Source organism: Ammodytes marinus (genome assembly GCF_949987685.1).
Source record: "Ammodytes marinus genome assembly, chromosome: 13".
Taxonomy (NCBI): domain Eukaryota; kingdom Metazoa; phylum Chordata; class Actinopteri; order Uranoscopiformes; family Ammodytidae; genus Ammodytes; species Ammodytes marinus.
In genome coordinates, this window is record NC_137217.1 from 26,837,968 (window position 1) to 26,865,206 (window position 27,239).

General features: G+C 42.5%; 1 protein-coding gene across 1 annotated transcript; it reads right to left on the minus strand.

The window, feature by feature from the left end:
• Positions 1-1,206: 1,206 nt before the first annotated feature.
• LOC307259180 (ubiquitin-conjugating enzyme E2 E2) lies at positions 1,207-27,239 on the minus strand. Its single transcript, XM_080038931.1, has 6 exons — positions 27,098-27,239; positions 25,378-25,561; positions 23,443-23,493; positions 7,301-7,433; positions 3,222-3,369; positions 1,207-2,039 (listed from the first exon to the last, which is right to left on the minus strand). The coding sequence occupies exons 2-6, from the start codon at positions 25,551-25,553 to the stop codon at positions 1,942-1,944; spliced, it is 606 nt and encodes a 201-aa protein (XP_079895057.1). The 5' UTR covers positions 25,554-25,561; positions 27,098-27,239; the 3' UTR covers positions 1,207-1,941.

Below are 27,239 nucleotides of genomic sequence, written 5' to 3' on the forward strand. Positions count from 1 at the left end.
GATATATCCAGCACCTACCGCTGGAAGGATCAAAATCTATCGCACTGACATATTTGGATAATGATAAATTCCTGTCTTGTTTATGAGTGTCTCAAATTTTTGCGTGAAAAATGTTGATATCCTGTGTCGGTGGAGGCATGCAAACATGCTCCAAAGGAAAGCGCTAATATAGTGATGTTGTTAATCAGGTATAATGTTTACACCAAGTGAGTTAAGTCAACATGCTTAAACCTGCTATTAAGCAGAGTACATCAGAGCTTGATGGAAATGTCTGTAGTTTTGCAGATATTTTATCTTAAACCAAACTATCCGAAAATTTGACATTTTGACCGAATGGTGGCGATTAAGGGATTGCAAAAATGATTATAATCAGCAGTGACAGGAACATGAAAGTCTGTCGCAAATTTCTCGGCAATCCATTTAATTGCTGTATAGATATTTCACTCAAAACCACAAATGGCAACCTCATGGTGGCATGGTGGGCAGAGGAAAATCCAAAAGTCATTGAGGGTCACGGTCTGGTTACTGTGAATATTTTCATCAAATTGTGTATGAATCCTTCCAAAGGTTTTTGAGATACTGGAACACAGTGGTGGGCTGACCGACTGACAGATCCTTATTGCCAGCCCTATAGAGCGACGCTGCCTGCTACTAGCATGGCTAAAATAAAAGAATAAAAGTGAATGACCAATTTAAATGTACTTGAGCACCACATCTAAAAGCTATTTAAATCACAGCAACAAGAGTACTCAAGTGAGTCTATTCCTTCTCCCTAATTTGACTTCTTTATCCTGTAAACAAGCCCCTCTCCAATTGTGATCAAGCGCTTCTGACAAAAGGGATCCTAGAACTGGATCTCTGCCAAAACACAATCTCTTCTCCCTTGGCCTGCAGGTTTACCCACAGAATAACACTTCATGAGTGACTTCATTCTAGAGTTTCTGAGTCATCAGGCAGGCCGAGGGACCAGCACATGAATAGATCACACCTCCTTGATAGAGGTAATAAAAGGTATATTATATGGCTGGACTCATAAAGCAGATATCTGATAAGAACTTTATTTTGTTTGAGCTGGTGTATCCGACTGTAAAGTTGTATAATCAGGTGTGTGTGACATAAAAGTAGTGCTGAATCAGAGGATCACTGAAAAAAATGTAAATATTTGCATACGTAGTCACAAATCCAAGACAGAGCCGAGCATTTTTCTTCTCACAAGCCAACCACAGTGTGTTTTATTGGGTGCTTCAGTAATACAAGTGCACAACAAACCACTCTGCAATTGCAGAGGTGGCGGGTAGCCAGTAAATATACAAGTCCTGCCTCTTTCACAGGCAGACCTATACTTTTGTGGTCTGCCTCAAAAGCCTTTGAAAAAATACATACAGTACAAACAAAACCAGAGGAAGTTAAAAAGCATGAAGGATCCATTGACGCAAAAGCCTCCTGTTCCATGCAGATAAGATATTGAGGACAAAATACAAAACAAAAAATAAAAACAAGGAAAACAAAGAAAAAAGCATATATTCTGCATGTTTGTTCCAGGTGCCACTAAGAAAAGGAGAATACATACTGTATAAGCTGGAGGACAATGCGTATGATAATTATAATATTCTGAGTTTTTGTTTTTTTACTCCAATACAATACTTCCAACATTCAGATATTGGAAAATAAAAATCCCAATCTACTCTTTGTATAAAAAAAGAAGCTTTTTCAAGTCAACAAGGAACAAAAGGACATTTTTTTTTTGTTTGATTTTCTTTCTTTTTTTGTTTGTTTTTTTACACAGAAAAGGTAAATAAAAGGTTGGGTTAGAGGAGGAGGAGGATAATGGCGATAGTAGGGCAGGCATACGGTTGCACTTAGTGAGTGTGCTTTGACAGACTAAGGGTGAGAGCGAGAGGTAGAGAGAGGTGCAGGAGGGGACGGTTTGTGGCGGGGAGCCTATGTGGCGTATCTCTTGGTCCATTGTTTGGCTATCCTGTCATGCTCCGTTCTGTTGGTCAGGTACTGTGTGGCGATGCTTCCCACCAGAGGGTCGGCTGGAATGCACAGAGACAAGAGAAAAGACACAGTGTGTAAATCATTAGCCAGAAACACTAGCAGGGAGTCACAAAAAGTGCGTATCTAGTGTAAACAGAGACTTGTGAACAGTGTTGTTCTCTCAGGCCCAGATTATGTAAATATCTGTACACGGGTGGATGTGTTATGCCAGAAACATTAATCAATTTCTATTGGATCTGTGGGAACACACTAAAAACAAACAAACAAACAAACACACACTCAAATAATTGTAGTGCATATCAGAGCCTTGAAAGAGGACTGAGTTGGATTATGCCTTAGAGGCCCCCTTTAAACCTGGTATTAAAGAGCCTTATATTTAAACCTGTTATTAACAAGCCTTATATTTTTCGCCTGGTGTTACCATATAGTAACACCTAGTATATCAACAAGCTATATATTTAAATATGTTATGAAGTGAACAAGCCTTTATATTTAGAGATTACAATTCATGGCGTTGCTTCCTTTGACGCGGGACATTCCATGTTTGTTGACAAGACCAACAGCCCCAAATAAATTATTCATGTATTAAAATCAGATCACAAAGGGGGCATAATGGAGTACATATTGTTATTATAGTATTTTACATATTCTTTTTCTTTCACTGAACGATCATTGTGGATCCCTTCTCTAAGCAGCTCACTTGCTCCTATCTGCTGTGAAAATGTGTGTTTTTATTTACCACTTCAGACCACTGACTGTGCCAACAATCCGTCAGTGCTAAATGGCCTTGGGAAACAATGCGCATTTCAATCGGTCATGGCTTATGTATTACACCGTTAATAATCAGGAAAACATTCATTTTGACTGCGTGTCAACTTGAATTTGGCCTCGAGTGAAAGTAAACATCACATTCAAAGAGGAGAAAGAGCGACTTCTCTCAGTTACGTCTCAGTAAAAGGCAGATAAATTCATGCCACTCCAGCACTCACTTACTTACTTCACAACAAAGATCTCCGAAGTAAATGGTGCACTATGTAGTTTTAGGGGAGGGGGATATATTTACATTTGCACATCCTGCAGTTATTTTACAGAACATATTTTCTCTACATAGAATATGCCTTAGAAAATGTACAATTCGCTGACACACCAACAGTTTCATAGTGCACCTTTTAAAATAACATTCAAAACCCTGTCAAGTGTCCATGCATTGAGAGCCTTACCTGGGTTACAGTCTGTGAGCAGGGAGCAGATGGACAGCAGCACCTTGGAGATGGTGAGGGCGGGGCTCCAGTTGTCCTTCAGGATGTCCAGACAGATCACCCCCTGACTGTTGATGTTGCAGTGATAGATCCTCGTACGAAATGTTACCTGAAAAAAAACACACACACACACACACACACACACACACACACACACACACACACACACACACACACACACACACACACACACACACACACACACACACACACACACACACACACACACACACACACACACACACACACACACACACACACACACACACACACACACACACACACACAATTTAGAACTATAGAAACAGTGAAAACACAAGCTTCTTAACAGTGAGACTGTTGGCATGAATGAATGTCAACTATAAGAACAGCACAAAAAGAAAATGTTTATTTGTGGTTTATAGAGATCAACTATGGCCTGTGGAGTAGTTACTGTAGAATTACTGTTTTGGTCATTTGCTGCTGCGTCTTTTCAGAGCAACCGTCAATAAACAATACAAATTAAATGGGAATTAATTAACTACACAACTGCCACCACTTTAAAATAACGTACAAGTTCAACAGTCAGAGCCGCTGCTGTACACATGTATAGCATCATTTATGTTACATTACTCTGACTTCAGAAAACAAAACACAGTCCCGCAGAGGAAAGAAAGAGTTAACAGGAGGACTCGAATATGATGATGATTAAAAACCTCAAATAAAAGCATGTTAGCTGCAGAACGGGTATAAAACAAAATATGGACAGCATCATTTGTGGCTCAGGGATGTGTGTAAAGAAAAAGAGACAATTTACTGTGCAGTCTGGCAGGTTGAAGAGCTTGTTATAACTGGGAGTAATAATAGGCGACAGTTAAAAGCTGCTGTGGGCCTTTCAACTCCTTTTTCCCCCCTTTTATTCACATCAACGCTGATGTATCAGCATCATAGCCGGTATAATGGGCCAGCTTGATTGCTCCACTGAGGGCCATTGAACAACATTTGTCACTGTAGCCGGATGTGTGGACAAACACACAGTATATCTAATAGGACTGTATTAAATTGCAGTCAGTGAACCATCATATTATTTCTTCTTTTGTGTGCGTGAACACAGCATTTACTCCCTCTACTCAAAATCTCACTTCCCATTTCAACCTTGTTTACTGAATCAGACCAACAGAGGGCAGCATGATGGTAAAATCAAAGCACAACAACAAACAATAACCGTTTTGTTGTCAATTTGAACCTCAGAACCCAGGTGTGAATGATTCCATTTCTTGTCACAGTCAACGGTGCATGACATGACCCATAAAGTTTAGGCTAGTGTCCCCTGTATTTATGTTCAAACTGTGCTCATAACATGCCCCCCCAACCTAGCCACCCACCTTCCCCTGTTTATGTCGTCTGCTCCTCGGCTTAGATTTGAGCTTGACATCTGTTTGGAGCAGCGGAGGCAAACAGTGGTGTCAAGTGTCAGGACCAATCCACAACATCTGCTGCCCCTGACCCTGACCTGCCAGAGGAAACCTCTAATGAGCCTTGGCATTCCCAAAAATCACACAGGGCAGGACGTTATAAATAACCAACTCCGCCCGGCACCTCCACCCCCACGCCTCTGCAGAATCACAGATCCTCTCCTGGCCCGAGTTCACACACAGACACACGTCCACCTGGCCATCCTGTCAGCTCTTGATTCTCTGTTAGAGAATCTTGAGATTTTAAAAAGCGAGACTGACTCTGGAGTCCAAAAAATTCCCAAGGCTTTAGTCTGAGTGTATTCAGCAACTGAGCTCCACTGAAGCGTTTCTATAGAGAGCTACATGCCGAAGGGTTTGGGGGGGGGGGGGTGTGCACTTGTACAGTCGTCTTTGTGTAGACCAGTTGTAGCTTCTAACCATCAAAATGAGGCCATTTTTGGAAGGTGAGGACCCTTTTGCCTGATCCCCATCTTCAAAGGCCTGTTTGAGGGTTAAGACTAGGATTTAAGGTTCTGACTTCTGATCAGAATTAGGTTTAGGTTAGGGTGTTAGGGAGGGCAATATGTCAATGAGTGTCCTCACAAAGATAGAAGTACACGGGTGTGTGTGTGTGTGTGTGCGTGTGTGTTGGTGTGCGTGTGTGTAGTGGAGTTTGAGTTTGGCTGCAGATCACAGTGTGACGGAAAGGGTAGGAGGTATCGGAGGGGCAACAGAAAGCCTGTGGATTTGTTTGAGTCTGCTGTCAAACACAGAGCTGGTGGTTACACAGCACAATGAGGGAGAGAAGAGGGCGAGCGAGCATGGGGAGGGGTGCATAACGGAGAAGGGAGAGAGAAAACCGAAGGCCAAGTAGTGAAGGGGGGTAATGGGGTGCACTGCAAACTAAAAAGGAGATGGCCGTTGGCAATCTTCCTGTTCAATAATGACAAACACTCAACATCCTTAAAGTACTCTGCAGACAACACCATATAAAACAAGTCCTTCTCAGCACTGAACACTTCAGGATTTAGACACAACCCAGATGACACCAGTGTGATGTATACGGTGCTCTCCTAGCTTTACTTTCATAACTTCCTTCCTTGGTACCTCATTTTTGTCATATAAAGCCGTCGTCAATGTGCATAAACGTCCAGCTTAACTATCCATTCCATCTTTATACCTGATGCTTCCCTATCCATGGGCACTGGACTTGTGCTAGGCCATGCAGCATTAGTTACCTAGCTCAGATGAAATCAAAATGATTGGGCAAGAACAAGCTGAACAATAATTATATAACTTCACTGGCCATTTTGTGGGATTTACTTCAAACTGTGTGCAGTCTGTCCACCCTGTGTTTTCCTCATCACTTCCCCAACAACAATACCTTGATTTTGAACACAAGTAGGTCATCCATACTCAAGGTAACCAGTCAGTTACCTCAGTCATCAGCATTTAGCCGTTCACGAGATTTGTGTGAGGACACCAACTGAGAAGCAATATATGTATGTCACCTTTATTTTATGACCACACATATTTTTTGGTATATTTTGTATTTATTAGGGGTGGGAAAAATAATACATTTTCCGATTAATCGCGATTCTCTCTCGAACGATTCCGAATCGATTCATAAAAGTTATTAATCGATTAATAAAAAATAAATAAAAAAAGATCACAAAAGTAGGAAGTGATTAGCAAACTCTGAGTAGCAAACTATAAATATATTTTTTTAAATCACACATAGGTATGTACGTAAAAAAAAATTGCATCGGGATGCATTGAGAATCGATTTTGAATCGAATCGTTGACCTCTGAATCGGAATCGAATCGTGAGGTGCCTAGAGATTCCCACCCCTAGTATTTATGCCTCACCAGCTCCACCGATTTATAACCCACATAGAGGATAATTTGCGTGTAATCTGGAAGATAATTAGAGAGATGACTGGACCAACACTAACACGATTCGTGAGCGAGTGTTCGAATCTGTAAACAAACGAACAATAGCGTTAGAACAATTCAGCTCGGTTGCCTGTCAAGGACATTGTCCATATAAAAACCTTGGCTGGGTTTCAGCGTCTTTCAGTGCATTGTTTTGGTTTTTTTCCGGCCAGCGACTTAACACCTTTGGTTCACTCTCACTGCCTCTCATCTGAGTGGTTTCCTCTACGGCATACAGCTAGAAAAACAACCATAAACCCAACCGACTGGTGAACACAGTGGGGCATTTAGCCGCTATGAAGAAAGCCCGATATTTTCCTCAGGGTCTAAAAAAGCAAATGAATACTAATGCTGCTCTGCATCTGCTAGAAAATGACAATCCACATGGTCATATGAAACTGCAAATGATTCTGATAAAAACAATACATAAAATAAAAAAAGGACTGTGTGGCAATGATGGAAGAACATGTGAGCTCAGTGTGTTTATCACTACAGTCCAATCTGTGTGCAAGATTTGTCCACACTCTTCCACATCATTAAATGAGCCAGATACATTCCCCACACTTTCCCAGACCCTGTGCAGGAGGAAGTTGATACTGGATCAGCTCCTCTCAAACATCCAAATATAACAGTTGACATATAAACAGTTATGTCTAGCTGGCTGCCGACCTTGGGGGGTTTGAATGGGTAGTCGGGTGTGAAGGCGATGTCCAGGAAGAAGACGCCCCCCTCGTACACGGAGCCCGGGGGTCCCAGGATGGTCGACCTCCACTCGTAGATGTTGTCTCCTTTGGGGCCAGCGCTGGAGAAAAAAAATTGAAACAAAAGACATGTTAATATGTTAATCAGCCTGGCGAAATGGAAATCGACAGCTTGGTGTTTCAAACTGCCAGCGGGCTTGACAGAGATTTGGGGGAAGGAGCAGCTCAGGCGGTAAATGCTTTACGCTTCTGACAAGTTAATGATGGAGATTTGGGCAATGCTGCTGAAGGCCGTGGGGGTTTGAGAGGGTTTTCAGTTCAAGGATATTTTGGTAGGATTTAGGTTATCTTTCAAAATTATGATGAAGATAAGATCGCCTGCTATTGGGAGTTGAGTTACTAAAGCACACACACACACACACCACACCAGTAAACCAGTGAGTTTATCAGTAAAAACAAAACATGTAAAGAAAAGTATTTTAGACGGTAAGAAAATAGATACTAAAGCGGCACTTATACACCAACCAGTGCCAAATTATTTCATATTCAAGATTTATTTTCATGAAATGAGTATTTATGCAGAGTGGAGGCTGAAGGTCACATCTGTTGTATAGGCTCAGTAATTAATGCCATTTCCATATTAAGGGGCCCCCTCCCCCCACTGTTGTTTGTGGTAAGACCCTGAGCTGGCGCAGAGCCAACAAGAGACCGGGACAATGTCCAGATCACAAAGCCGGGGACAATGAACAATCCCTACAATTTCATGTAATTACCACCAGGGATGGTGTTTAATGCCAACCCTTAGCTGCTGGCAGATGTGCTCACGAGCGAACTGCCCCGACAAACAGGGGTTTTGCTTTCACTCAGGACCTTTTGTGTTACTGTATTGCTGTTCGCTTATATTTAGACATAAAGCAATAATCCCAGACAGACACAGATTTCATGAACATAGCTGTGTAATAACCTCAAACAAGCAGACTGTTAAAAGCAGCATCTGGCTCCAAGCATGTCCTTGAAAACCGATCACTCTCCTTAAATAGAAATTAGACAGTAGACATTTCCTTCCTCCTTCGGTGTCAACACATGCACATTCCCACTAATCTACTTTGCCACTCTTCCACTCTGCCCCTCTCTTAAGCCTTCTTTAATTAGCTAATTATGATTACTTCTTCTCTGGGGAATTACTTCAAAATACACTGGCGATAAGGCCTTCGCCAATCTGGATTTATGTTGTTTCAAGCACAAAGAAATTCCCGGATTTTTTTTTTAATACGAGTGGAAAATCCAATAAAAGCAAAGACTGTACAAAGGACCCTGCTTGGTGAATAGGAATGGGACACATACTGGCCATTTCTCTTTGCACGCCTAATACTTTAAGAGGTACTGCAGTAATTGATAACTTCCACCGTACTGATGGAGGGTGTTGCTTTATAAAGGAAACAGCTGGTAATAAAGTGTTAAAGGGCATGTTCACATAAAAAAATGTTAGGCAGTTTTATTTATATTATGAAGGATTAACAATACTGGTGCCATTTGTATTGGCAGGCGGAGGCGTGTTACCCATAATGTGTGACAATAAGGCATCAAATAACATGAAAATGCAAGTTTGTGTGTCTCTTCCAAACAAACTCTTTTTTCACATTTTGGTCAGACAGAGACGAATATCTGTACCAACTTCAGGAAATGACCTAAAACTACGAGGATTTACAGGCACACAAGAGACAGATGTTGGCATTGGATAGCCAGCAGTTACTTGTGCTTGGAAAGCCTGTCATAACAATATAAAGTGAGGACAAACCGCGGTATGAATCTGGTGGTCAGATTCAGCTGTTCCTATAACATTCCTCAGTTGTGTGATACAACAAAAAGTTATATTAGAGAAAAGGAATTCAGCATGTCAAGGAAGTCATGCCTGGGGTGAAATTTAGATTAGCTTTAAGAAAAAAACTGTTCAATTAATGACGCACTTGAAGTGTTGTCCCTCACTAACTGATACATCCGTCCAATTGTTTCTTAAGTACTTATTTTAAGACGAAAAATGTGGCCCTGGATAAACCTTTGCAGCAACGTGACATCATGCAGAAAGATACTGCGATGGCCAGTCGAAGAAGTGAAAGCACATGTTGCTGGTGGATTACTACACTGCTTGTAACACACAGTCGTCGTCACCAGAGATAAAATAGTTGACGCTGCATGTGCAAACTTTCCAGAGTTGGGTAATCCTGTGTCTGTAGAGCATTTCGGCATCTGATAAACCACAATCAAATTCTGGAATCTGTTACTTAATCTAAACATGTCTCATCCGTTCCTGGAGCAACACACCCCCACCAATGCAGACCATCACATTTACTTCACGGTGTATGCTACAATCCGGCAAGCATGTCCATTGCAAACGGTGAATGGCCAAAATATCTTATTGCTATCATACCTACAAAATTAGTACAACACCACGAAAGCCTTCAATAAACAGCGGGCCGTTCAGTTATAACCACTTCATATGAGGTTGGGTGACATTTTGTACAAAGCTATTAACTTCAAGCATGCGCCTGCCTTTACTTTCTCCTGCTGTGCTTATTATTAGGCCGTGTGAACCCGACTGACTGATCGAAACATCTTTCAAAATGTGGCTGATGATTGGCCACTGTATTACATCTCAAAACATTACTTTATACTCTGCTGTTGACAGAACCACACAGAGAGACAGGTTATTTTCTTCGCTCAAGGCAATCTTCCCTCTGTGAAACCTGCTCTTACTTATTTCTGTGCTACACACATACACCTCAGGGTAACACTTCCATTACCGGTTAGACTATTCCATAAAAGCTTTTCTGACAGTTCGGTGAAAGAGAGCCTATTCCATTTCCAAACATCTCCAAATAGATCCAAATGCTCACTTCCTTTGAGGCTGATGAGTTTGTAGCAGTGTGTGACTCCTGTGACTATTAACTCCCGATAGAAAGATAGATATGAGGACGGGCACGGCAGAGGTTCACCGCTCTGTAGCGAGATGGTGGTACGAGATCTGACAACCGCACAAGGGCTGTGGATAGAGGCTCAGTCAATAGCTGAATGTGCATGCCACCGCTGGCTGTTGCTTGGAGACCTCCTCCCCCCACCGGCGCGGGCGTTCCTGCGGTGCTTTGTTGCAGCTGGTTGAGGGCCAGCAGCTCTTTCAGGATCTGACAGTCTCTCTCACTTGGCCATTTAGTTTAGGGGAGAGGTGATCGGTGTTGAGGGCATCGCAAGAACTCAAGTTGAATCACGTCTCTCACCACAGATCCGTAGCACCGTTGAGTGCTTGCATGAAATCCAATTCAGCCAGGCTTTAATTAATGCTTGGTTAATGTCAGCGGTTAAGTGGCTGACGATTCCTTGACCTTGGTTTATTGCTGTGCAGAATATTAGGCCGTGCAACTGACATTTAATACGCAGTTAATATTGTGTTATCAAGGCATTATGTAAAATTCAATTGTGCAAGTGCATCTTTTAACCAAGAGACACATTTCTCCACACGTCAGCATTCTCTCTTGTCATGCACGGCTGCAAAGTGCTCATTTGTGCATTGGAAGAATCTGTGTCATTGAATCAATGTGAAGAGAATAAATGTAAGCCTTAGTGTTTTTACGACATCTGCACCTGCTGTCCTAACAGATCTGTGTGAGCGCCCGCCGGCGGCGTGTGCTTTTAGTACCATTCGAAAAACACAGGATGTTCTGGCCTGCCTGCCGTGAATCATTTTGTCTAACTTACCGGGAAATCGGCAAAGGCATTGATAATTTAAAACTGTATAAAAATTATTTTCACTGATGGTCTTGTTTGCTGTTACAGGTCATTTATGATCATCAGAGGTAAAAACATTTTTAAACATTCCTCGCAGGAGGTCTAAGAAGAAACCATTCTCAATGATCCAACAACTAGCCCAGAAACTGAAACTGACAGACGGATAAATGTTACGAGTCACTCCTGTCTTTTTTTCCTCTCTGCGGAAAAGCAATCTTCTCTTCAAGCAGACAGATGATTCTCTGCCATAATAACATGACGTTAACAGTGCTGCTTATGGGCTTATTGTTGTAGACTGCGATAATAACACCCTCGGTGTAAGTAACACTACATCTGCAATGTCAGCCAAACGGCTTGATTCACTGAGTATTAGGGTCATTTGTTTCAAGAATCTGGGATACATTAGGGTGCGGGTGTCCGTGAGAATCTTGCCACGGCCCTGTCCTCTGAGATTACGCTCATGCAGGAACCCACTTTGACAGCTGGGCTGCTTCCTCTGCAACACAGCACCAAAATAGTGTTTAACCACAGAAACGCACTGCTCTCCTTCTTCGGGGTAGGTCCTTTCGTTTGTGCAATCCAGCCTTTTGTCAATATTATTTTTATTAGAAGAAAAAACCTGTTTAGATTCTTCCCTAAATGCAGTATCTACACTAGCTTGTTTCGTTGTTATGATTCATTAGTCATAGTGTTTGTCGCACCTGTAAGGAAGCAAGTAATTGCATCTCAAACTGCAACTGAAGAATGGACATTTTAATAGTCCCCGACTGCACAGTTTTGAGGCGAGAAGGATAAGGGAAACTGTTTCTTTGTAGAATAAAAAGGAACACAGATTTACCGCAGACATACTTCTGCCATTTTTTTACCTTTCATTCTCAGTTGCTGAAAACTATCCAAGCCCCATAATCACAGACAGCAGTAATAATTTCCATATATATTGAATGACCTTTCCTGCCCATGATACGGTGTAGTATGTGAGACCACAATGTCTTTTGCACATTTAATCATACACATTGCCTCATTCCATAGACAGGGCAACATGCAGATTGGTGCCAATGCCAAAAGATAAACCTTTTATTTTGCGGCACGAGAGCTACAGGCTAATCTCAGCATAATCGCTAATTTATCACTCAGAGCCAATTCCCTACAGACATCAGGGCATGGGTTAAGTTGATGAAACAGAAGTGGTCAATAGATAACACCTTTACCACTCACAGGTAAGGTGAACTCATCTACTCTGATCGTATAAAAAAAACACATACATTCACAAGGAAATGTGTGAATTTATGTGGGGAATTTAGCTGACACATTACAGATTGCAATGACGGACCAGAATGAATGTAAGAATGCAAGTGTCAAAACCAAAGTTGTAAGTAAGCTGCAGGGATAGTTCTTTTTCCTGAACCTAAACTGACTGTGATATAGCAATAGAGTCTAACATTAACTGTCCCCGACTCGGAATTTTCTCAGTCGAATCGGATCTGCCTGTTCAAACCAGAGTTTCGACTATTCGTGTATTTGTCAATCAGAAAAGTGCATTGGAGTGAGATATTTGACCAACCGTCAACCCGAAAACAGTTGAAAACTGACTTTAAGACCACCGAAAACAGAGCTTAAAATAAACAACCTCCAGGTTGGATATATTTAAAAAATCAGTTTACGAGTGAACCGGGGACTTGGAGCACAGCCGAAGCGCGAGCGTGCCCGAGCCTCAGCGAGCCTGTGAGAGAGAAACAACACAGAGCCGCTGACGGCTGCAGAGAATGGTGATTAGCACAAGTAAAAAAGACGAGATGCTCGCAGTCTACAGGGGCTTAATTGTTTCCAAGGCGACCTATCTTTATTACAGCACAAAGCAGAGCAGAATCAATAGGCATTTATGGTGCGCAATTTGCACAGCGCAAACGTATACATCTGCTTTGGTTTTTTCCATGGACATATAAAGAAATGGACACCGGACTGAAACATGGCGCCCATTCATTCCTATGAAAGCTGCTCATTGGCGCAGGGAAGCCACAAGGAAGTGACTTTCTGCTTCATGTGAGCCCTGGCACGCCCCTAAAGCATGACGTTACTCAGTGTAACGTTATAATATGTCCGTGCTTTAAGCTAAGCGGGACGAGCACAGTTGCATTGTTTATCGACCATGGAAGTATAAGTTACTAATCCCCGATGATTCTCTGTATGTAATCTTTACATTACACCCCGTCGTTGTAAAGTAATATAGTGATAAACGAAGATTCCTCCCGCCATCGGAGGCCGGGCCGGCCGAAGCAACGGTTGTTTCACTACGGCTCCTTTTAGCGGCTACACGCCTAACGGCTAAAACTGAAAATAAAAACGGCTATAAAACGCTTTCTATGTGGCGTTTTGAAAAGCGAAAACTTCCATTCTATTAGTACATGGTCTAAAGAAAAGTATGAGCCTTTGATTGATATCCAGAAAAAATTTAGCGGAGATACATTCTTGTTTGACGAAATTGTATTGGGAATGAATGGGGCAGGGCCCCTATGATCTCCATTTTGATTTACGGACCCGTCCCAGACAGTCAAATGCGTGTAATACCAGGCGTGGCCACCTGTCCATGCTGGCTGCTCGGAGAAGGCAGCATCCTGGGGGCCTGGTTTTTTCTTTAGCCATTTCCTCTTTAGTTTTCACCACTCTTCTTCTATGACGTGACGTGACACATTACCGCCACCTATTGCCCTGGCATGATTACGTCAGTGTTTTGCTCTTATTTTCTCTTTTATTATAATGTACACTGACTGAAAAAAACAAACAAAAAAAACGATGGTTTGACTTGAAGAATTTGGGTCGACTGCGGGGGTTCCCGACTGATGATTCGAATCATCGACTTTCAGGGGGCAGCCCTAATTAACTGTTATACAATATGCAGTCCCCTGTCAAATGAAACAGCAAAAAAAGAGTTCAATTGTAGGGCTTTAAAGACTATTTGGTCAGTGTATAATGTTAGCGACAGACTGTGTGCACTACTATTAACAGTCAGTCCACAGAAAAATATAACGAGGATGTTAATTTTTTATCTTCGTTTCCAGTTATGTAAAGCTAACTAACTGGTGTGGAGTAATCTAGGGACATGCCTAATAGTAATGAGGCAACCACAAAGTGAAAGTGCTGTAAAATGACATTCTACCACATTAAAACATTGACACCCTTTCAAAGAAAAATGTCTCTTCCAAATGTTCCTGTTGCCGCCGTTCGGAAAACTGATTTCACACAAACACTTATTTGAAATGTAAATGATATGACTCTCGCTGCAACAGATGCACCTGGTTCATACCCTGTGCAAGTCAGATTTCTGTGAAAATATGACCATTTGGAAAATATGAGCACATGTATGGACAGTGGCTGGCGCAGTGCTGCAGGAGCACTATGAAAGGTTTCAGACAACCGTAAATACTTTCCCCGTAGGAAACCATTGTAACCGGCATGAATCCAAGCTCCCCACAGCTGGTGTGCTGTTTGAAAGGGGAAACTTCACACTTTTTACAGCCACATTTCAAGTCTAAAGGAGAGCGAGTGTTTGATACTCAAAAGATCTTGTTACATTCAAAAGATCAGATGGATGGAATATCACTTTGACACAGCCTTTAAAAAAGGTCAAAAACAAAATCACGCCATCATAACATGTTACTGTTCATGGTGAAAACACAAGCCCAGAACCGTGTGTTCCCGTCACACACTGATCTGTTTACTGTAGCAGGTAAATAGCCGTCTGAGCCAAAGCCTGCACAGAGGGGCTGATGAATATAGCACCAAAGCAAACCAGTAATTGAATGTGACTCAGTCTGTTTTGGGAGCTTGTGAATACCGACATGCACAAATAAAGCCATTATCTGCATTATTCGCCATTCCAGTTCATTCCCCACGGGCACGTTTTTTCTTCCTCCTAATGGCACCGTCATTCAGTTAAGATCTCCTCTGCTGCTGCGGTTATCAGAAGAGGAACTTTAATGAAGCAATCTCCTTTCCTTCCGACCGTGAAAAAGACCAATTACTGTGCAGCTCAACGGCCGAGGTGACACCTCCTTCCTCCGTTCCTTTGTCTTTATTGTCTCAAATGACATGGTTTGTTTTTTAAATCAAGCCTTTTATTGTTCATCTGCACAATGAATACTGCAATTACTGGCCGGACGGTTTTCTCTGGCTACAAGGCAAAATGGTTTGAGTAGGTGGATGGTTGCGTGCTTTCCAACTCGTAAGGGAATAACACAATTTTATTCCCGCGCGAGGGCAACCAGGCGTGCTGGGCTGAATCAATCTGGACAGCACAGTCAGTATTGAACTGAGAAAAGCAGCATACTTTGAAAGAGAGGTTTGAAGAACTGGCATTTCACTCAGGAGGTTTTGTCCTCAATGGGGTCATGTTGGCAGATCAGTAACTAAAGCAGCAGATCTGTTTATTATCCACCGCAAGATGCTTCTGAGGTAAAAACATAGATTTCAGTGCGGTAAGCATTTTTTTTTTCCTCTGCATCTGAGCTGCTGCTACATGCACCCAGCGTCTGAGACAGAGCAAATGTTTGCCTCTGGCTAAAAATGAATAATGCACGGCATATATCATTACCATTATACACAGGCTTTGCATAAGAGGAAAACTACACAACATCATGAGTCATAAAACTTTCGCTTAGCCGACAAAGAACTGATGCGGTCCCAGGGTTGAAAGATGACCCAACGAAAAGCTTTGGCTCCATAAACGAGGACTACAGTTGCACGATTTTGCAGAAAAATATAAACATTTGAAGAGCACATTGTCATATATTGATATTATCACACTTGCTGTGGACACTAGCTTTTCTGAAATAATATCTGTGAGAACATAAAAGTCAAATGTAGTGCGTGTGTAGTCGAGGGGTAATTATAAACATTTGCTTCGCTTGAATAAAACGAGTTAGAATTTGTGCTAACGTGCAAATCTGTGGGCCGGCCAGAGATCCACAGCACCACTGCTTCAGGAAAAGAAACTGCCTTGAAAAACTGATTTGCCTCAGAGACAAAACTGCAGCCTCTTGCAATTTAGGAACTAAATTAGTCAAGAGTGAGATGTTAATATTTTTAAATTCCACAGCTCTGCACCAAAAGTCTATTCATCCATAATTAGAGCCGGCCTCTTCCGTCTCTCTAGCTCCTTTGATAAAAGCACTGTGGGCAGCCATGTGGTGTATGTGGCTGAAGGAATGGACTTATAACCAAAAGGTCAGTGATCAGGACAAGCTGAGCTGCCAGATCTGCTTGTCGGAGCCGGATACACCTCTGGTTAATTCCCTGGTTTTGCAGGTAGAGAAATGTAACAAGGGTTTTTAAAGCCGCGGGTTAAACAAATGAGGACAAAGAAAAGGGCATTCCTTTGGGATTTCCGTCAATGGTAATTACTCATTTCACCATTTACAACAGAATGTTAAGAGTGTTAACATTTCAACCCTCTTAGCCCCGAAAATATGTCATTAAAACACTTCTTGGCAAAGAGTGAGCTACGGCTCAGATCCCAGTCCTAAGGGGTAATGTGATCTCGGAGCAACTGTTTACTTCAGAGTTACTGTATTTGTTCGCTTGCCAAAAGACTTCTCCGTTTGCGTTGGTGTCAGATTATCATTCTTCAGTCATTCTCAATGACCTAAACTGCTTCTGTGAGACGGTGATGTGATGCAGTGTGTAATGGCAGCAGCACTCAAACCACCACAAAATGTCCACACGCCGCGCTTCACGCTCGGCTTCCCCGCGAGCCCATTAATAAGATTGTGTGGACGAATGTTTGCCAGAGAACTACCTCACAAATGAGGACATCGAGACTTCAATGACACACATGAATCAAGGCAGGTCGTGTTCGCTGTCAAACAAGTGCCGCAGTGGAAAAACATTAAGGATAATTTAAACTCAGGCCCCGGTGTTGGGAGGGAGGGCATATGTTCTCGCCAATCTATAGGAGCAAATGTATTTCTTTTTTCCAATGAAAAAAACGTTGTGCGAAGGGGAAGAAGTGATGAGGGCAGATTGGTTTTCTAGGGAAGACATTTTTTTCAGCAGATGTTTCATTGGTGCACAAGGAGAATGGTGGCCCTCTGTACGCTATATCACCCTCCTGTTCTTGAACTAGCACCGAGATGTCTTTATCTAGCTTTAGATAAGACTTTTACCAGTCAGCATGTCAGAGAGCCCTTTTATTTATCCAAGATGTAATACACCAAATGTTAGAAAATAAAGAGTTTGAAATTCTAAGATTGTATGACTTTTATTGGTGTAAACGGAGGACATGGTACATTTTTATCTAATTTTTATTTTCAATTAATCCATCTCCCTCAATCTTTGCTCATTTTGATTTCAGCTGCTTTTAAAGTTCTCATAACCTTTCTCTTCTTTCATATGCATTGCAACTCAACAGAAAAAAATGGGACTGGACTAAGGGTGAATTCTTTAAAAACCTGTTTCCCCATTTGTGTTTGCTCCTTCATTCTTGCTTTCACAAGCATTTAATTAACTTTGAAAAGGTCAATTGTGCTTGAACCTCCTCATTAGTCTCGGACCCTGCCCTGTGCCTATATGCAAATGTTTGATACGCGTTTGCACAAACATCTCCCTTTTATTCTTGCTGCTTGTTGAACAAAGCGATTCGGATTCTGAAGTGTGCCTTCGAGAAGGGCTGTAAGACTTTGCAGTCAGTGGACGACGAGACCTTCACTGAAAGGTCAGGAACATCCCAGCGTCAGACACAGAAGGGTGCCTGTAAATACATCAATATTTATAAAGGCTTTGATTACGGAACAAGGCATCGATTAGAGCCGATTTATCCAAGGTCACTTATAGCTATCATCTTTAAGCGGTCTCTTGTTGTTTTTATTTGCTTTCGAATTGACATCATAGTAAAGATTCTACCCGCGATAATTCATTCCAAGTTGCCATGCACAAAACGCTGTTCAACTGGAATACCCAGGAGGTATTCCTGCAGCTCAACCCCCCCTGTGCCTGCCGTCCACGTCCCTCCGCCCCTCTCATGCATATTGATAACCCTCCCTGCTGTGGGCTTAATGGTAACTGGGTGAAAAATGGTGTGTGTGTCTCTTGCACATAATCCCCCAGAGGCATGGCACAAAACTAATATGCAGCCGTCAGACATGAAGATGATCCCATCAGCTAGAAGACAATTGGAGGTCAGAACCTTCAATAAAGAAGATCCTCATTCCTTGGTGAGACTTGGTGATGATGATAATGGAGATACATATTCATGTCGAGGCTTTTTAGCAAGTGAGCCTGTGATACAGTGACCAGCTGTGAGTGTGTGTGTGTGTGTGTGTGTGTGTGTGTGTGTGTGTGTGTGTCTTTTATGGAAAGACCTATTCCCTGCAGCTTGCATGAAGTCATCAGGGAGTGACAGCTCTGTATTTGGGCATCATGGGGGCATTACATCACACTAGGAAAAATCTGCCACCAAAGAAGGTTATTTTTTTCCCAAAGACCAGCCATACGATACAGCTTAACTAGAGGAAGAATGACATTTGAGGTAGTGAGCTGATGGTAATCAAGAGACCACAATATGTTGACAAAGTGATTGACAGTTTGCTAAACTCCTCCCATGAGCGGCGAGTGTCCAATAATTGCTTAGCAACTGTAAACAGACCGGTCAAGCTTTGGACTTCACTATGTGCTGAAACAGTGTGCAAAGGGCAGTAGTAAGAACACAACTCCAGCGGTGAATATCGGCATTTCCGCCAACTATACTTCCTTATATACTAAATAGCTCCATATTTAAATACATTTGACTTTACTCTACATTGAAACATCAGAACAAAGCTATTTCTTTATTTCCATGTCCTCTCCATGGATGCTCACGTTTTGCCTGGGACCAGGGACCTGCTATCTTTCAGGTATGTAGCCATTAAATGCATTGCAGAAGACATTTACAAGATTTGTGTTAAAAAGAGTCGCGGGGGAACATTAAAACATGTCAGTCAGAGTTTTTTTTTTTTTTTTTACACAATTAATGGAGCAAACGTTGGCTTAATAAGCTATCTCACTACGGCTGGTGATACCTGCCAGCGACGCTGTCATTTCACCTTGGAAACATTGCTCACAAGAAAAGAGAAGCTGCTTTTGTCCTCACATGAAAATTATATAAAAGAAAAAGTTGGCTTAAATAAATACCCAGTTCTGTATATTGATGCACTAAAGTGTTACACTCAGTACGCATTACAGGAGCTATTCTGTGCTGTGAAACGTATTTTTTTAACTCTCCCTCAACCTTTCTCCTTCCACTTCAGTGAGCGGTTACTTACACTTCTGGAATGACTTGTGACAACCTGACAGAAGAGAGGGGAGAACCTGTTACTCAAAATGCACCATGGGCTGCAGCTGCAATGCATTAGATCTATTTGAGCTGCCTGGGGATGGGACATTGCTATCTCTGCCTCTCCATCATTACTCTGCTATGATTGCTGAACAGCAGTGTCCAACAGCAGCAGAATATTTGAATCCGCATGGGTTAACTTGACATCGAAACCTGACATTTGCTATTATGTTTTAGTCAGCTGAACATTTCTCACTCCATTGTAGCCGCAGTGAAAGTATCTGTTTTGCCATCTGTGAAGAAGTAGATAAAGACTTCCGACAGCACAGCGGTCCAGAATTGCAACATATATCGCCAGTAGCTGTAATTCCAACCATGTCAAAATGACTTTGTTTGGTTTCCGCTTGAAAAGGTTGGTGTCAGAGGATCAACATTACAAGAAAGGAATTGTAACAAGTCACAGGAGTCACAGCCATTGTATTGCAATAACAAACAACTAAAACTAATTCCTGATACAGCAGCAATGCAAATAAACAAGATAACAAGTATGAAATAGAATCTGAGAAGCAGAGAGGATTATTGTTTATGACAGGACCTTTTCAATCGTGGGAGAGATTGAATTTAGATTGGAGATGGGAATGTGAGATAAAGCGGAACGATTATTTCAGTTTAAGAATCACCAAATTGTTCATGTGCTCTGCATGATACTTTAACCAAAACAATGTTCACTAATGAAAATATAGATGGTTGCAGCTGTTATACCAGGCGATCAATGTAAAGTTTTCCACTTAGGATTTACTTGAAGAAAAAAGGGAAAAAAACACCTTTCACCTGAATAACAAGCATTTGCTTACAAAACTAAAACACCTTCTGTGGGTAGTTAGTTAGTAGTTAACAGCCGCCATATTTTCCATCAGAGCGACACATTTTTGCACGGAAAACACTATTAATTTAAATCTAAATAGCATTGGAAATTCAGTAACAGCAATGGGCCTAGTTTTATTCCCAGTAACATTACAACAATGTTTGTGCAAGTTAAACGGGCAGGAAAACTACTTCTTCTTCATTTGCATCAATAGGTGTAGAAAGCCCTAGCTGCCTGTACAATGTATTTGAAGTGTATGACAGAGAGAATAATTGCCATGTCAAATCCTCTTGGGCTTTGGCGTGTTCCCCGCCTCGTTTCATGCATGACAACTGCCAAGGTGACGAGCGTGCTGTCACAATGCGGAGCGACTGAGATAAAGCTCGCAGACAAATTGAAATACTTGCTATCGGTTTTTACAGAGTACTAAAACAATGAGAGTTTTGTTCTAGGCACTGTATGGAAAGAGATTTTTCTAAACATCTTAAGCATTCATATTAAAAGGCTCTTTGTAGTCACAGGAAAAGCCAGGAAACATTACAAAGGGTGTGATTTATCAACACGGTCGGGCTGTTGCAAAATCAGTTAAGTAATAATAAATGCAGCTGGAGGTTGACACAGTAACCTCAGAAAGATGCTGGGAGAAAAGGCGTGGGCGTTGTATTAAGACTTATCAAAATGGTGCTGCACGTCCTGCTGCCACAGATGTTTCACTATATCAGATCCTCAACACTTCCAAGGCACTAAATGGTAAATCCTGGCTCTCAGCACACATCTGACACTGACATTACACGAAGCACAGCACTCCATTTTGCAGAGAAAAAATGCAGCACGATCCCTTCCCATTCACAGCCCTGGAGGCGATACTGAAGAGATTGTAGGTGATACGAAGGAGACTGCAGATTGTAACTACATGATGAGGGCGGCAAATTCTGTCCGACCAGGACAAAGTGGCTGGGGTGGGTGTGTGTGTGTGTGTGTGCGTGTGTTGGGGGAGTGCTCTATACCTAGAAACAGATGAGATGACATACATCAACTGGGCCTCCCCCCCTCCCCTAGCTCCTGCGATAGTTGAATGTACCGAAGTGGATCTCTTTAACACAACTCTGTCTGCCAACAGTCTGTGACTCCATTTGTGTCGCAGCGAATGAAATGAATAACCTTTCAGGCTAACCTGGCCGGGGGAAGCGAGGAGCGCGCGGCATACAAATGACGACAATGACTCCAGCTCCACCGTGTGCGCTCATTCGTGGGAGAATGTAAATGGTGCGCTGCCGTGATGGTTTGCATGTGAAATGTGGCGTCTGAGGCATCTGAACCCCCCCTGTCATTATTGAAGGTGCAGTGTGTAAAAAGGAATTAGTCTTTCAAAGCAGACTTGGTAGAAATGGAATATGACATTCATAAGAACGTTTTAGTTAGTGTATAATCGCCTGAAAATGAAAGTTACCTCAGAATGAGCGTTTTAAATCTATAGGAGTAGCGCACACTGCTATGTAACACCGCCATGTTTCTACAGTAGCACAGAACGGACAAACACGTTTTGATATGGGTGTCCCGCAAGAAATACACCTGTTACAAAGAAGAAGTATACTATAGGATAAATAACTAAATCACTTGATAATATTGTAGAAAGACTTGAGGCAGTGGTGGATGATGCCATCTTTAGTAACTAGCTCCTTGTCCTTGTCTGTAAATTATCTAAAAAGGGAGGAGTTAGCAGGGGAGCGTTGCAATCTTGAGCTTTCACCACTTGATGACGCAAAAATACTCCAATATTACACACTGTGCCTTTAAAAGAGAGCTTATCTATTTGGGGTTGGATAACAAAATACACATTATTAGATAGATTGTGGTATCGTTTTAGATGCAGAGAAAGGGAACACTCACACACGCAAACGCACACACTCAGAAAAGGATTATCCCGAAGAAGCTTAATTGTTTCCCAGGCAACTAGTTTCACACTAAGACGGGGGTGACTGTGAAATTTCCACTAGCGATTATTTTACTTTCAAATGACTTATTCGTGTCCTCGAGCTAAAACCTTCCTATGAGCCAACCTACTTTATTTGGGAGGGAGGGAGGGAGGGGGGGTGGGGGGGAGGGTGTTAGGGGTTTGTGAAATAGATTAAGAGTCCTCCAGGAAAAACAACATCTCTTTTAGCCTCCGGTGCAATAACAAAACTGGGCCGTGAGCGGGAACGAAAAGGTTAGCTCAATGTTTATCGTTAATGATGGTGAGATTCTGATGAGACCCGGCAGGGGTGATTAATTCATCCAATAAACAAGCCCGTCTGGGGTGTAGTCATTTCAAAACGCCAGATGAGTCATGCCGAGCTGGTTTTTTTTCCTTAATCGTTTTAAGCAGGTGCCTTTATGAACCAATATTGCCCAAAACAAAATTGTCAGAACACATCAGCGTTCCCTAACAAGTGTCTACCGTGTTTTGCGAGGAGGACCCGCTTCTTCCATTTTCTGTCTTAATTTGCGGTGGAGAGCCGATTCATAGTAGAGTATACACGGAGCTATAATCAGTGTCACTTTGGGTTATTTAAGTTAATAAAAGCCGTCTCTTGGCAATACATCCCAAAGGCATTCCCTATTGTCGTGTCAAAGAGGGGCCGATGGACATGTGGTCTGCCACTCGCCCCGACCATATCTCTTCCTCAAAAGGAGCCGAGAGCCGCGGCAGAGGCACACACAATAACCATTGTCTGCGGTAAATCCCCCAGCAGAAAGAGGGGGGGGTGGAGAACCACACACACTAGAATCGAAACAGGTTTCTTTTTTTAAGTCACACTGCTTCTCGTTTCCTCCATTTCAGTGCAACACTAATACTGTGATCTAAAGGGCTGTGTTTTGCAGCAGCATGCGTTATGCAGCAACAACAACAACAACGCCGCAGCCGCCAGATCGGGCTACAGTCACTCCAGTTCACCTGAGATTACCATCTCAAACAAGAAAAACACACAAACACACACACACTAGCAGCAGCATTAGAGGAACAAAAGCGAGTGCATCACAGCGTGGCCTTTCCGTTTAAAAGAGACAGGAAGCCTTGAGAGAAGCACATTTCTGCAGTCTACCTCCATTATAGCGTTGAGCATTCATACAGGCTTATGAGTCATTAGAGAAATGCTTTGGAAAGATAACGATGTCTTACCTGCAGTTGGGAGGGGGGTCTAGAGTTATTTCAGCGAGCTCTTTCTGAATCCTGGAAGAGAGAGAGAGAGAGATTCCTTTGTTAAAATCAATACTGGGAGGATACATCTGCCACAATATAAAAGCAGAAGAAAGGGACCATTTCTGTAGCCATGGTGAAGCAAATGTTTGGAGATTGTGATGAGGTTAATGGGGCTTTTAATCCCACGTTAAACCAGGTGAACCTACAGCTAGAGATGGGGCTGATTGGTTCAGGTATCGGTTTCCGGTGCCGATACGGCCGTAATTCACTTATCGGCTATCGGACTGACGTCACCGATCCATGTACCAATCCATATTCTAAAGTCTCATCAGGTTATTCCAGGTCCTTTTACACCACATTCTCTTGGATAAATAATGCTGTTGTTTCTTTCCAGTTGTTGCTGCTGCATTAACATACACACCAACTGGATTTGCCCGTTCATATTTAAGCATTAAGCAACCATTGTCGAATTTGAACTGATGTGAAAGATGTTTTTTTAATGTTTTAGTGTGCATTGATTGCTCTACACAGTGTTTGCACTTTTATTTAAAATATTCACTTTGAAAAACCTGAAATAGTTGTCAATTTGCCATCGTTTGCGTGGATGGCAAACACTACAAGATTTTGTTTGCAGCACAAATCCAAATAGAAGCATTCAACTGTTTAATAATGCTCAAGAAAATTCAGCTCTTGTATTGGAATCAGTTTTCGAAATCCATGTGCAAATCCTAAATCGGAACCAAATAAAAGTGGATGGGTGCCACTCTACCTACAGCTGTTCACAACAGTATCCAACTGCTGAGACATCTCATATGTTTCTTATATCACCCGCGCCATGTCGTAAATGGTGTCAGGATTCATTTGAGGCCCATACGACAGGCATAAAGTAATGAAAAGCACAGAGATCTGGGTTTATTACCGCAGCTTAAATATAATACGGATGATTGATGCTTTTATGTGTTGTTATCCATCTCCTTGCTGTCTGTGGTGCATAAACACAATGAAAACTGAACGCCAAGAGTGAGGGTGAACACAGTTGCCTCTAAAAGTTTCATACGAGCGTGCAAACTGATGATTCAGAGACTGTGAAGGGTGACAGAGTGCAAACACTGCTGCTGCTGCTGAAACTCAACGTTAACATAAACACAGTGAACGGTGAAGCCTCTCCATGTTACAGCCCTGTGTTGTGTTAAAGGCCCTCTTAATAGAGGAGGACTTTTAAGTGAGGCACAGACATTAAAAACGGGAGATGTGCATAATATCGCCCGTTGTTATAAAAAGACAGAGAGACCTCAGCCAACCCCTTTTTTTGCTCATGCGGTTGCATAATTCTGTCAGCGCCAATCTTTTCTGTTTTTTTTGGGAATAAGTGCTAAGACTGGTGGAGGTGAAAGATTGTGGTGAGAGAGAGAGAGAGAGACGTGAGAGTGCGGTGAAGCATGAGGTAAATCTATTCAAACAAACAGACTTGGAATGGGAATCTCTCTCTCCAAATGACAGCAATGGCACTCGAGTGTGTTTCTTACCTCCTTTCTGCTGGGTTTAGTGTCACACTGACTAGCGTGGATGTTTGAAATGACAATGCCTACGGGGACTACAGTCTCTTTATATAACTTCACACCCGCAGGGCACAAAGGGGGAGAGGCCTTTAGTTTAACAAACAACTCCTGTGTAAATCTCCAGAGTCATATTCAGGGCTTTTTTTGTGGTGTGTGTGTGTGTGCGTGTGTGTGTGCATCTTTGCAAGGGCTAGTTTTAACCATCGGTAAGGGGCTCGGGAATGCATCATTATGTCAATGCGGGTCCTCACAAAGATTGAAGTCCTGGTACAAGTGTGTGTGTGTGTGTGTGTGTGTGTGTGTGTGTGTGTGTGTGTGTGTGTGTGTGTGTGCGTTTCATCCTTCCAATCCTTACCTCTTGGCACTAGTTGAAAGCTTAGCAGCGGTTTTACTGGATATCTTGGTCTCTTTCTTTTTGGGCTGTGCTTGCTCGCGCTCCTGCTCCGGTGGTACCGACTCCCTTTGTTCAATGTCCGAGCTTCCCCCACTGGTGCTGGGGCTGTCGTCCGGTCTCTGCACTTCGCTGGACATCGTGGGCCCTGGGGGAACAAATAATGGATTTTTTCTTTTAAATGAGACCATGGCGAAGCAAGTTTTTCACTCCGGGGGGCAATGAAGACTATATAATGTCAAATAGCTTGCCTGTGCCATCTCAGCTAAATGGGCAGATTTGAAAGAATCCCCATTGAGACGGATTTAATTGAGTCAATGTACAACCGGACGCAGATGAGAGTTAAAACAGAGCAGAGCGGGTGAGCTTATAAAAATGCATTTGTCAAACAGCCTACAGTGCTGCAGTGAAATACACATGTATAGAGCCCTTGTTAAATTGAATATGTCTATAATAAACCATTCCCCCCTAATGATCTACTAAGGGGTTATTAAATTACAGGCTAATTGTTTGGAAGACTTTATATGAGGAGCTTTACTGGCCTAGATTTATAAAAACCCTGTGCCATCGTGGTTATACCCTTTTTTCTTCAAACAAATACTGGATAATACTGTGGGTTTTGGGGTCAATTATGCGCTCTAATAAATGGATGAAAGAGCTCGAGAGCCTCGCAGGGTTTATTTTGTCTGAAAGCAATACACATGTCATCATTGGACGAAGATTAAACACAAAAATTAAGACACAATCATCGATGAGCATTGTTTAACATTGATTCAAGCAAGCTCCCCTTTTTACAGACGACAAAGACACAGTTAAATATATAAAGGCCTATCTGCTCTGCTGTGCTTGAAATGTTCTAGAAAAGACAGACAGATGAAAGCGATGTAATGTGATAGGTGAGAAGTTAATCAAAACGATGAAGTGAAGTGGCTTGGCTTTCCCTGGGGGGCGTTTCACGGTAATGATAGGCACTAAAATGTACCCGGTTTGAGATTATACAGTAGGCTATAGCTTAATCCACCCCCAAAAAGAGATAAATGAATAAATATTGGCATTTGAGTAGAGTTAAGATGTTTGTCTATTATCAGACATCACTTAATTGCTTGTTCAAACCGGCTATAGGTCAACATTAGCTGGGGGTGAAAAACACAATAGGGGGTCGGGACTGAAGCCGAGCCGTCCTACAAAAGCGACCGTAAACATTACAGGGAGCTGGATAACGTTACAAGGCCGGTGGGGTAGGGGGGTAGGTGGGGGGCGATATGTTACCACTAAAGGGGGTATATTATCAAAGAGGAGAAGCGAGAAGAGGCCTTTCGTGTTCCTAAAGTCATTGAAAATACGCATAGAAGAAGGCGTTTCTCGTCCGAGGCAGCAATGAGTGATCCAGGAGCGGGGCTGATGCCAGCACGGTGGCCGGGCAGGGCCATCCGAACCGCGGGGGGGAAATGTGCGGATCCTCGGCGATTCTCGAGTGTCCACATTGTGCGTTGGAGAGCAGTGACCCTGCCTCGGCACAAAGGGAGGCTCGTCCCACACATACACACACACATCCACCCCCTCCTCCCCCTTCTCTCTTTCCTCCTCCTTCACTAGAAAACTGGAAAAACGACACTTTTCCCGGGACATTTTCTGACTTTTCGCGTATCTAAGGACGACAGTTGAGTGCGAATGTTGATATTACCTGGCGGTTGGCCGTCGATGCTGCAATTCCGCGTCGTAAAATCCCAAGGTACCGAAAAAAGTATATCCTCCTCTTCGCACGGCCGTCTGCTCGCTCCCGTGTCCTAGCTATTTAACTGGAGGTAGCAGCAGCAGCAGAAAAG